At 41.3% G+C, this 12,434-nt stretch overlaps 1 protein-coding gene across 23 annotated transcripts in view; it reads left to right on the top strand.

The window, feature by feature from the left end:
- camk2b2 (calcium/calmodulin-dependent protein kinase (CaM kinase) II beta 2) overlaps window positions 1–12,434 on the top strand; it is a 42,691-nt gene that overhangs the window by 20,914 nt on the left and 9,343 nt on the right. For 9 of the 23 annotated variants that reach the window (XM_073477498.1, XM_073477492.1, XM_073477489.1 and 6 more), the window contains exons 8-13: window positions 777–860; window positions 948–1,042; window positions 1,146–1,268; window positions 3,399–3,482; window positions 5,046–5,088; window positions 7,603–7,640. In XM_073477498.1, the coding sequence (XP_073333599.1) occupies window positions 777–860; window positions 948–1,042; window positions 1,146–1,268; window positions 3,399–3,482; window positions 5,046–5,088; window positions 7,603–7,640 (467 nt within the window). Of the gene's footprint in view, window positions 1–776; window positions 861–947; window positions 1,043–1,145; window positions 1,269–3,398; window positions 3,483–5,045; window positions 5,095–6,459; window positions 6,532–7,602; window positions 7,645–12,334; window positions 12,364–12,434 lie in introns of all 23 variants that reach the window. The other 14 variants (XM_073477499.1, XM_073477493.1, XM_073477485.1 and 11 more) reach the window with 7 other exon arrangements.

Raw genomic sequence — 12,434 nt, 5'->3', positions numbered from 1 at the left:
TTAAGATTTTTTTTTAACTGGACAGTTTTAGACGGGAAATGAAAAGCACTCTTTGGTGTTAAAAGGAAAAGTTCAACCTAATAATGTAAATTCAGTCATCATCTCCTCCCCACGCAACGCTGATGGGAAAGTCAGGTGAAGTTACGTCGCCCACAAAAACATTTCTGGACACCCTCAATGTGCCGTAGAGCTCACGTGTGCTAACGACGATTTCAGCTAATCAAAAGGTTTAATTCATGTGATGCACTGGGGCCCCAAAAGACTTTTACCCATTATTGTAGCTTATGTCATCGAAGAAGAAGCAATGAAATGCTGGATAAATGTTTTTGAGCGTCACAAGCCCCGCAAAACGTTTACGATTACGTTTGGTAAGTCTAGAAGAGCTGCACATTTTAAACCCAAATCAAGTTTTCCAATCAATGTTTCCTGTCAGATCCGTGGGTCTCCTGTGTTAAAGTCAGATTTATTGTCCTTGTTGCTCTGTTATCACCTCACCTGACTTCCTCCTTTGCTCCCGTCATTTTACCAAGAATAACCACTCGAAGGTAAACGTGGTTTTGAGACGACTGATGCTGTTGTTCTTCTCAGGAGGACGCTCTCCTCAGGCTGTGTGGTTTCTTATGTAAAACCTGCTTACAAAACACACTTATTTACCAGAAACTGGACTCTAATGTGTGTGTGTGTGTGTGTGTGTGCGTGTGTGTGTGTGTGTGTGTGTGTGTGTGTGTGTGTGTGTGTGTGTGTGTGTGTGTGTGTGTGTGTGTGTGTGTGTGCAGGCTTTGCAGGGACTCCCGGCTACTTGTCCCCAGAGGTTCTGAGGAAGGAGGCGTATGGTAAACCGGTAGACATCTGGGCATGCGGTAAGCTCATTGTCTGTGTGTTTTTTCACCGCCGCCTCCTCTCTCGCCTTCTTGTCGCTCAGACATAGGTTGTGTGTTTGTGCGTAGGTGTGATCCTCTATATTCTCCTGGTTGGATACCCTCCGTTCTGGGACGAGGACCAGCACAAACTCTACCAGCAGATCAAAGCCGGGGCGTACGATGTGAGCCAGCGATCGTCCTTTCTCTCACTTCACATCATTGTGACGTCATGTTGCTCATGTTTAGTAAATGTGTGGGAATGTATGGGTGTCTGTGCGCTTTTAGTTCCCCTCCCCGGAGTGGGACACCGTGACTCCGGAGGCCAAAAATCTGATCAACCAGATGCTGACGATCAACCCAGCCAAGAGGATCACCGCCCAGGAGGCTCTGAAGCACCCATGGGTCTGCGTAAGTACTCGTACTGTACATACACATCCATCAATACTTCATGACCTCTGTCTGATACGCCGACAATTTTGTAAATTTGTAAATCCTCCGACAACAAGTTGGTGAACATCTGTCCCAAGCTGCCAAATATGAGCACCATCTGTTTCCAAACATGCAATCTGTGATACGTGCAGATACGCGGTCAGATTATCGTCAGTGTTACACAGGAGGGCAAAAGAGCAAAGTGTGTGTGAGGGGATGAGCACGTCTATTTCCTCTTCATCGCCGGCTTACCGCTGCGCCCGGGCTGCTCTGATACGTGCAGTTAAAAGTGTTTATCTCAGATGGTTTTGAGGCAGAAGCACTTTTTCTGACATTTATCTAATAACCAGCGGTGTTTGAAATGTCACACAAATATTATATAAATCATAACAGAGACTCTATAAACTGTCAACAATCTAAATGTGTTTACAGCAGGTCTTCTTATTGATGCCAGCTGCAGGCAAGAACTGAAAATACATCCCGCCCAGCCAAAAAACACGTTTAAAAGTACTGGATCTAATGGTAACACATACTAACTATTAACTAGTTGTGTATTAACATGCACATTAAAGGCATTTTGGCTCTTAATGAGTCATTATAACAGACTTATTAATGCCAGTTTATCCTCAATAACCTCCTAATTACTGCTTATATATAGTAAGGAAGTTGTTTTGCACACCCTCTGCTAGTTAATTAGTTATAAGCAAGATTTCACTTTACAATGTCAAATATATGAGTTTTAAAGACTTAATTAAAGGTTATTTGGTCACTATTAAAGGAGACATAATAATAATTTTATATTAAGTTACTACTAGAACAGGTTTACATGCTTTAATGCTCAAAAAACGCATCTGTTTCCTCATACTGTTCCTCCATACCTGTCTGAGACGCTCTGTTTTGGCTGCTGTCTCTTTAAGGCCCACCCTCCTGAATACCGAGTCTCCTCTGATTGGTCGGATCACACACGCCTAACCCAACACAACAGAGCAGCTGTGCTAAATCAATTGTTACGAGCCAAAACTAGCTGCCAGGCATAAATTACGCAAATATGTGACATGGTGACGTATAGTGTGATGTCACAAAGTCACAGAATTAAACTGACGAGGCGTTTGAGGAGCAGTGTTTCCTGTGGGAAAGAGGAGCTTCTTTGACCTTTTGAACTTTTTTAAGATCTTTTACATGCACAAGAACCTGAATAACACACTGAAGGAAAGGGGGAAAGTTTTCTTCAACATTTAACTCTTAGTTTTGTGTTTTGCTACATAATTATGACCTTTTTATGAAGTGTAATTAATATAATCAATAATTCCCTTCAAATGCACTCAAACTAAAGTTACAAGCCTGTTTTTAAAATGTAAGGAGGAGAAAGTTCAGATATTTGTGTTTAGATGTAGGAAGGAAAATACTTAAAAACTTAAGTTCAGTGATCAAGAGTTCGTACTTTGTTGCTTCCCACCTCAGCCACAACAACTTTCTGCACACGTGGACTGTTTCGTTTTTTTTTCTAACTTTAAATGAACATTAATTATGATGAGCAACACCGACACGAGTTGATTGGTCGTTTGTGAATAAGTTCGTGGAAATTAGGATTAATTAGGACGTTCTGGGCGCAACCAACGCCAACACGGTGATACCAGATGGACCTACAAACATTTCACACAGTCGAGATAAAAACAACAAAACTTGATTAAAGACAAAGAACAAAAGACCAGGTGATTGCAGACAAATGAAAACTTGATTATGAATGTTATATTCCTACACGCTGGACCTTTGAATAAAGGATCTTCCTCCACCACATTTCAAGGCTGTATTATGCCTCTGCCAGCAGCCTTCCCTCTGTCATATGTCCTATCACATACTGTATTATAAAACAGAATGACTATACATAAGGCTGATGATTGTCAGGACGACATAAAGCCGAGCTGAATGTATTCAGCTCCCGGGGGTTTTTTGCCAAAGATGTCGTCACCTAAAGATCCTCAGAATCAACACATTTGAGGGAAGCGAGTATCTCCGACAGCTCCTGCCCACATAAACCTGTCACTGTCAGAGCTTCTCCTCTCTGATGTTTTATTTTCAGCCTCTCGTTCTCTCTCCGTCTCTCCACAGCAACGCTCCACGGTGGCCTCTATGATGCACAGACAGGAGACGGTCGAGTGCCTGAAGAAGTTTAACGCCAGGAGGAAACTCAAGGTGTGAAGATATCTCTGATTTGAAATAAAAAACAAATGTATCTCCTCTACAGTATGTGCATGTTGACTTCAACCGGATAACATCAGATAAACTGGTGAACATGAGTCCGTTTACACCACAGATTCCCTCCTTTCTTGTCCGTTTAAAGCCACTTTCAGACGTTAAATATGCAACTGTGACAGCTTTTTGTCATCCAGGCTCATTTTCAGAAAGCTCTCCAGTCTTTGTGCGATATTTGGCACCTGATGCGTGAGGAGGAGAGTGATCTTGTCGTGTTGTAATTATTTTCTCTCTAGTATAAAACGTAATTTATCTTTGGTAATCATAAAACTTTAGTAGTCACGCCAATTAAGCTTATTTGAAGTGAGACAGAGAAAGAGAGAGAGAACGGCAGTGAGTGTTTTCCCTTCGCTCAGGCTTCATCGCTGATGGATTTTAAAACTATTGAAGCTTTAATGATCATCTCGAGCGCGATCGATGCCATGACACCAGTTTCTCATTACTGAATCCACTTTCGCATCAGTTTCATCATCTAATGTTGTCACAGAGAGATTTCTGCAGCCTGTTTTATAGAAACTGCACAAGCTTTGACTAACAGGACGCTGGTGTTGTAGATCGGCCTCGGTTTTCAAGACCACTTTCTGAAGGTCTCGTCTGGATTTTAACCCTTTCCGAGACTTGAGTTTCCACCTTCCACCTCTCCAATGATTTTTAATCATTTTATCAAGATATTCCTCGTTACACCCAAACACACAGATGGCAACGAAAGAGGTCTTGGCCTTGAATCACTCTCAACCCTTTAAAGTCTTTGTCTTGTCTCGGTCTCGATGCATTTGCTGACAAACCGACCGCCTAGCAAACAAATGGACACGGATGAAAACGTAAAAGGAAACAACCTTTTGTTTTCTCATGGTAACGGGTAATTATCTTGTTATGTTGAGATGACAAAGCTAGTTTTCTCGCTATTGTTTGATAACGGCATTGAAATAAAAGTCCATTCTCGGTTCTGTAGTAATCTACAACGAGCTTCATGGTTTATTTAACTGATTTAATGTTCTTCTTTCTCTCTGTTTTTCAACCTCTTACAGCATTTAATTCAGACTTGTGTCGTGTTGAAAGTGTAGTAAGTTCGCGGTTATGACTCTCAGAGAGCTTCAAACCTCACCAAGCTTCAGAGCACCTTAGGAAGGGACCGAAACCTTCGAGCCTGTTGCGAGGTGTGACACATTTTTTTTAAAAGCTCTTGTGAGATCGGCCACATTATCTCTCCAAGATCCAAAGTGTAGCGCCTCATTTAATCTCCCTCTTTGTCTTTCCACCATTTTCTCCTCCGCTTACGAAACTCTTAAGGCTCTTAAAAGTCCTCCTCATTACTCCTCACAGCTTTTGACCTTAAAAGCTCTCTTTAGGGCTAAGATGCTTTGTGAACATCTTTCATCTTTACCAGAATCTAGTTCCTCAACTTAAAGGGAAGATTATTAATACTAGCGAGATTTAGGAACACAAGCCCAGGATCCTTATTATTATTATTATTCACCCTCGTCTTCTCCTCTTCCTCCGCAGGGTGCCATTCTGACCACCATGCTCGTCTCCAGGAACTTCTCTGGTGAGTGCCGCTCGTTGAAAAGACGACACTCGAGGGAACATGTCAGCGCCCTGAGCGGGAGAGGAGGACAGGATGACATGCCATCTGTCTTCTGCCATCTCTTCACACATACACACACACACAAACACGCAGCAGGTTGATGGGCGGCAGTGTTAGAGTAAGCAGGAAATGCTGCAGAGATATCTGCTTGGTTTTTTGCGCCTTCTCGGCCGTAATCTCGTACATTTGACTTGTTTTCCCTGGTCCTTGAATCGGTTTGAGACTCTGAGCCCTCTTCCTTTGATGACAGGCAGAAACATCTGATCAATCAAAACGTACAGAAGTAATAAACATTTCTCTGTAAACAGCTTATTCATATTCAGTGTCGCACGTAACTAAATTTGGTCTGAGAGAAGCTTCTCTGCAAGAATATTTACAAAATGCATCAGAGGAGAAAAGGAGCAGCGGCTGTAGGAGGCTACGGTCGGATGCTGACTGACGAGCGCTCGGTGTAGCGTGGACGCAGACACGGAGCTGATAGTCGGAGCAAACCAGCCGTGAGAAGCTGCTGTCAGACTCTCTGCTGGAAAGACGGGAAGTCTGGAGGAGAGTCCCAAGAAACACCAGCGTTCGAAGAAGTACTCAGACTTTTACTGAAGTAAAAGTAGAAAATCAAAATCAAATCAAAGTTTAACTTATATGTACAAAAGCATACGATAAAAGGAGCTCTACGTAATAATTTGTAGTCATTTACATGTATTATTCACTTTTTTATTGGCTGTATGTGAGCAGAGTGTAACGTGAAGTCTCACTCGGTTGCCTTTACAAACATGTGGACACTTGTTGATGTCGACATCAGTAACTTACTGAGGCACAAAACCTGACAACAACCTGTGTGTCTCAGTCATGTTCATCACTTTGTTCTCAAAGAAATATAGCAAAGTAAAAGGTACAATATTTGCCTCCAACATGTGGTTGAGTAAACCATCTGAGCTCGATTATGATAATAAAATAATAAAAAGAAGTTTCAGATTAAACTGGCAATAGAGTGGTGTAGTCTGCAGTCCTAAAACCCAGAAATCAGTTACCACAGGCTGAAGATATTTACACATTTTGTTCTACATTCTTGAGTAATTCTTCCACCACTGGGTCTCAGTAACATTTTTTTAGTAAACGACCATGTCCATCTGTTTCGGGGAATTACCTCACCTAAAAATAAAGCTATATATTTGTGAGATGTTTTTAAAGAGTCACACGCAGGACGTCAGAAAAGAGACTTACTGCTTGTAAGAAAGAATAAATATGTAGATTATCTCCAGCAGTATATCCTAAAGTATCTTCCTCCTCCTCCTCCTCATCATCTCTTCTTCCTTCCTCTCGTCTGTGTTTCAGTCGGTCGGCAGACTACAGCCCCGGCCTCCGTCAGCGCCGTGGCAGGAACCACCGCTGGCATCGTGGAGCAAGGTAAACCGACGCTCACACATTTTCTATTTGACCTCTCCTCTCTTAGCTTCACATCCGCTCCTCTCGCTGAACTTGCGGCGGACATGATTAAACGGAAAATCCCCCCCGGAGTCACAACATCACACACTCCCTCTAACTCCCTCAGCTTGTTTTAATCTCTCCTCCTAAATCTTTTTTTTCCCCCCTCTTCCTCTAATGCTTTCTCGAATGTTTGCCAAGGTAAGCAGCCTCATCTCTCATCTGGGAGGGGATGGTATTACTGCACAGATATCTTCTCTCTGTTGTGCAATATGGTCACATGCCCTCGGGGACAAATTGCATGCAGGATGGTGCGCCTGAGGTCAGATGTGAAAGGACGAAGGGATGCGTTGGGGTCTAGCTTTTCAAAGTTGAGACTCTTTGATTGGTCGGACAGAACAACACTTTAAAGCTTCTGGGTGTTTTGTTTTTTTTACCCTACATTAAAGCTACAACTCCCTGCCCCATCAATGAACGCTGTAGTGATTCCAGCTAATCCAGCCCACTCGTGAGATTAACAAAACCCATTATCACGTACCTGCATCTCCATCCCACTTCCGCGCTCATGCTCTCCCTCCTAATCCCTTCCCCTCTATCTGTGCCTGTGCGTGCATCTGTGTGTGAGTGTATCTGGATTATATGGAGAATTAGTTTGACTTTTTTTCATGCCTGCTGCCCTCTGCTTATCTAATGTTTTGGGCAGTGGATCAGGGTTAGGAGGTGCCAGTTGGATGTGTGTGTGTGTCAGTGTGTGTTTAGGCGTTGGGGGGGGGGGGTTTTAATGTCTTTTTACAGGACGGAGGGAGGGTTTTTTTTTTTTTCAGAGGGAGGGATGAGTTCTGTCCGGTGGTTTTCTCCCCTTTAAGGGTGGAGAAAGGGAGGACACATGGGAGAGATAAGCATTGTCACTCACTTTGTGGTCTGCATGTTCGTTTCTTCTCGAGGTGAAGTTTTTTTTTAGCCAATGCATGCAGATTCAGAGCGCTGTGGTCATCTGAAGGTGTATGATGTGTACTCTTCCGTCTGAGGGTGTGTCGTTCTGCCTCTCCGCAGCAGCCAAGAGTCTCCTCAACAAGAAGGCTGATGTCAAGGTAAGCTAGCTGCTTTCGTTCGCTTTGTTTCCTCTTTATATGCCTGGCTGCCCTTCCCTCTGCTCAGACGTCCTTTTGTGTTCACAACGACTTTTATTATTCCATGAATATTTCAATGTAAAAGGCAGAGAGAGAGAGGCGTTCAAGGTGATTTGATTTTTGTCAAGAGCTGTATAGCGCTCACTTTAATTTTTTAAAAGATATTGTTTTTGGCCTACAAGGCGTCATTTCCTGTCATCTTACAGCATCAACTCATTTTGTCTCAGTGAAGACAGAAACAGGAATGCTCTTTTGCATTCACTGATTCACACCACATTGAGTAATGATCCTAAATATATAATTTATCAGATCAGAATCAGAATCAGAAATACTTTATTGATCCCAGTGGCGGAAATTGCTCCACCTAGAATAGAAAATATCAACTTTACTGTAGATTTAAACAAGTTTAAATAAAGAAAGATAATACAACAAGAGTACGTAAGAATACAATATATAAAGTACCAAGAAAAGTACTGAAATATAAAAATAAACCTTAAATAATCAGATAATCAGTTCATTAATAACTGATGTGGCAGTAACATGACGTCACTGAAGAGGTGTGTTTGTTTTGTGCACCTTAATATCTTTAACTGGCCTGGATTTGATTAATTAGCGTCAAAAATACGGCTGGACATAGAAAAGTCAGACAATACTTAATATCCAGTATTTACTCAAGTAGTTTAACCCTAAAATATATTTACTTTTTAAAACAGAAATCCTGTTTGCCAGCACTTATGTAACAATCATAAAATAAACATAATTGAGACCAGAACACAAACAATTCGAGCAACATCCCAAAAGTCACTGTGACTGTATACGTATATAAAAACAAACAAAAAGTAAGGATGACGAACACTTTTGTGGTATTTTGTCGGGTGGAGTATTGTCTTGTCGTTCAGCTGAACCAAGTACCACATTTAACATTCATCATTGTAGAAAGGTCGCAGCTGCTCTTCCTGAGGTCCACACGCAACAAAACACTAGAGCCCAACCGAACAGTACCGACATGAGTGAGTAGAAGATTCTGATATCGATGTAAATACACAGTTTTTTTGCAGTATTCCTTTTGAACAAACGCAATTTAGACCAAAACACCCAAAAAAAAGTCTTTCAAAAGCGACTGAGCAACATCTGTGCAACACTGTGACTATAAATGTATGTAAAAACGAACAAAAAGTAAAGACGACCGACTCGTTTTTTCTTAATTAGCCTTCTGAAATGATTCAATACTGCGCGGGTCCCAGTAAGAGTGGCTGGATTGAGGGCACCACAGCAGATAAATAAATACATTTGCTTATCTTGTAGTTCAGCTGAATCAGTTAACATCCATCATTGTAGAAATGTCTTGATCTCTATTAGCTTCCTTTAATGTCGCAGCTGCTCCTCCTGAGGTCCAACACAACACAACATATAAAACAAGACATATTTACAATACGATATGATGTGATACAACTTTCTCAGGCATTTACATTCAAGAAGTTTCCACACAGGTTAAACATACAGATGCACATATAACACATATTCGTAGACATCACACAGTCATGACTATAACACATGTTCGCTTCATGGTCATGACTGTTCAATGTATTTTTATGAATATGTGCCGTATGTTAACTGTTTGTCTAATTTGTGTGTAAACTTCCTGAGCGGAGCTGCCGGAGGCTGCAAAGTGAATTTCAGTGTAACCTGACAAACTGACAGTAAAGTTGTTTCGTACCATAAATAGTCTATTACAAAAATGTAAAAAAAAAAAAAGACTTGAATTGGCAACTTTTCAAAGTTTTAAAACAATGATAATAAATAATAACTAAAATGCTCCTTTTATTCAGTCAAACTTCATTCAATATCACAAGATCGATGATCTCAAATCAAATTTTAGGCCTGATTTGTTCTGAAAGACGCTTAAAATTGAAAAATTAACGAACATGTCGAAAAAAGAAAGTGAGAAAAATGCCTGGATCCGTCCCTTTATCGGGATCCGCACCAAAATAAATAATAAAAATAATGGGGTCTGTTCTGGGCCGAGACCCATCCTCCATTTAAAGGAATTGTGCTCAGTAGCTTGTGTGTAATCCTGCTGACAAACCAATAAACAGACAAAACAGACCAAAGGGTAACCTAATATGACGAGGGTTTTTCAGGCTTTTATTTTGAAGGTTGCACCCTCTAACCCCTGTTGGTATCTGCTCTCTGATTGGCTGGCGTTACCTCAGTTTGGCACAGCTGGCTCTTTTGCATCATCCCACTGCAGACACTCATCACCCAGAATATTTGCCGGTGCCAAAAGTGAAGCTCATTAAATTATTGGTTTCATTTCCTGATGAGGAAACTCAGACGCTGAATCTGCAGTGACTCAACACGACTGACGTTATCGCTGCTCTGTTGTCTGTGTACAGTCATGCACCCTGCACTGTTGTAAATGTATGTTCATGTGTGTGTGTGTGTGTGTGTGTGTGTGTGTGTATTCGCTGTGTTGTCATGCATGTGTGTTTGCATGAGTCAGTGTGAAGCATCTGTGTGACTCGATGATTGTTTAAATTCGTCTTCGATGCAGAATGTTATGTACGAACCTTTTTTACAGCGCTCCTCAAGTCCCAGAGGATGATGTTTGTTTTATTTTGTAGGAACAAGATATTACTGTATTACGTAACACATGCTCATTAAAGAAACTAAATGCACATATGGGTCTAGAGCTACTTTTAGAGGCATAATAAGTGAAAGGAAGCTGTCCCAAACTTCAATAACTTGTTCCCAGTTAAGATATGGATCTGGTTCTCACAAGAAAACTTGTGTGTAACGATGGTCGAGATCATATTCGCACAATATTATAACTTAATGCGCTCAAGATATGGATCTTGTGTTCATACGATGTGGATATTTTTAAAACAAAATAACGACTTGTAAGCAAAAGACACGGGGCCGACTGGCATGAAAAAATAGCTTGTAGATATTTGTGCACAAGATATGAATCTTGTTTGTACAAGATGATATCTCAATCCCCAAAAGAACTCTGTGTAGAAAATATGGATCTTGTTTAAATAAGACAGTAAAGTCTGTGCAAAACATTCAGACCTTATTTGTACTGCACAAGATGTGTACTTCTTTGTGTACTACTAAGATCTCTATGTTGTTTACGCAAGATGATACTAGATATGAGCTTGGGCGCAAAAGATACACTCGCCCAAAGATAATTACTTTATGTGCAGATGATATGGATCTTGTTGCAAAAGACAAAAGATACTTGCACAAGATAATTACTTTAAGTGCACAATGATTTTGTTTTTGCAGGAGGTAATAACTTACTTTATGAAAGAAAGAAGTACCTTCTTTGAAATTATATTTAATAGCGAAACATTCAGTCGCTGCTTCTCTTTCAGTCTCTCTTGACCTGCTTCTCTGTGACACACTCTCTGTCATTAACCTGCATCTCCTTTCACCACTTCACCCTCTCCTCTTCCTCTGCTCCCTGTCCTTCCCCTCTCTCCTCGTGTGGCCTGATGCTAATCTCAGATTATTTCCCACCAGATGATTAATCTATCATTGCATAATCACAGCTTCTCCTTTGCTGCACCCTGACGTCACACAAGTGCTCACAACCCTGGAGCTATTTCGGTATCTCTGCATCAGTGGAGGCTCCCTCGCTCTTTTCACTCTCTCTATTTGTTTCATAAAGTCAGATCAGTTTCCAGCAATTTCCTAGAAATATGCTCACTTAATGCCAAGTTGGTTCAATAACCAACTTTTCTTGATCTTTTACACCCAAATTAAAGAGGAATTTATGGTTGTCTGCGTTGCTAGCGGCAGTGAGTCAATTGCTGTACTTTCCCCTTTAAACACACCAACCCCTTCGACTAGCAGCTCTGTCTCTGGGCTAGGCAGAGTGGACCAGTCGTGCTCGAACGTACTCGGTTTTGGCAAGGCGGTGCTTGGCACCAGGCTGCCAGCTCTGGAGGAGGAACCCAAGAAGAGCTACAGCAACAGCCGAAGAGGGCGGTGTGTTTACTGGGGAAACTACAGCTCACAATCCCCAGTATTAGCAACTTCACTAAGCACCAGAGGAGACACTGGAAAATAGCCTGTTAGCTATACAACTTTGTCGAGAAAGTAATATGTCAGTGTTGTTTTTCACCTTGTTGTGTCGCCCTCGAGTGGCCAAAAAATCAATTAACGCTGCTTTAATTACATTTCATGAAGTCGCTTTTTTTGTTGGAGAGAGTTACCTTTTACATTAGAACAACTGGCTGATATGTTCAGTCTTTTAGCTTCACATTGATTTTCACTTTTTTTAGAGCCAAATTGAACAAAGGCTTTTTTTTTTTAGAGCGCTGGTGTTAAGAGCAGGTGAACAAGACCTCAGTATGTAAATGTGAAATGATGTTTGTTGAATCAGACAGTGACTCAGATAAAAGTAACGGTGGACTCGCAGGGCTGCGCTCCCCAGATGGAGGATGTAATTGTGATGTGAGCCGAACAAACCACTTTCCTCCATTTCCTGCAAAATTAAACATCATTATTCATTTCTACAGCGGTCGTTTTCTTCCTCTTAAAACTGCAGAGAGTATATTTGAGTCTTTTGTGCTCCTGTAGCATAAAGATTATTCATGTATTAGTTATATGAATCACCTCCCCGCTCCTTACAGAAGCTCTCGTTTGAGATAAAAGCAGCACTTTGCTCATTCTTGTGGTTTCCTCAGCCTGGATGTTTTTGTGTTTTCATGCTGTCAAGTGTTGTTCAGCCTCTCTGATCTTGTTCTA

Source organism: Pagrus major, chromosome 12 (genome assembly GCF_040436345.1).
Source record: "Pagrus major chromosome 12, Pma_NU_1.0".
NCBI classification, from domain to species: Eukaryota; Metazoa; Chordata; class Actinopteri; order Spariformes; family Sparidae; genus Pagrus; species Pagrus major.
The sequence above is the reverse complement of the archived record's forward strand: the minus strand, read 5'-3'. Positions and strand labels throughout refer to the sequence as shown.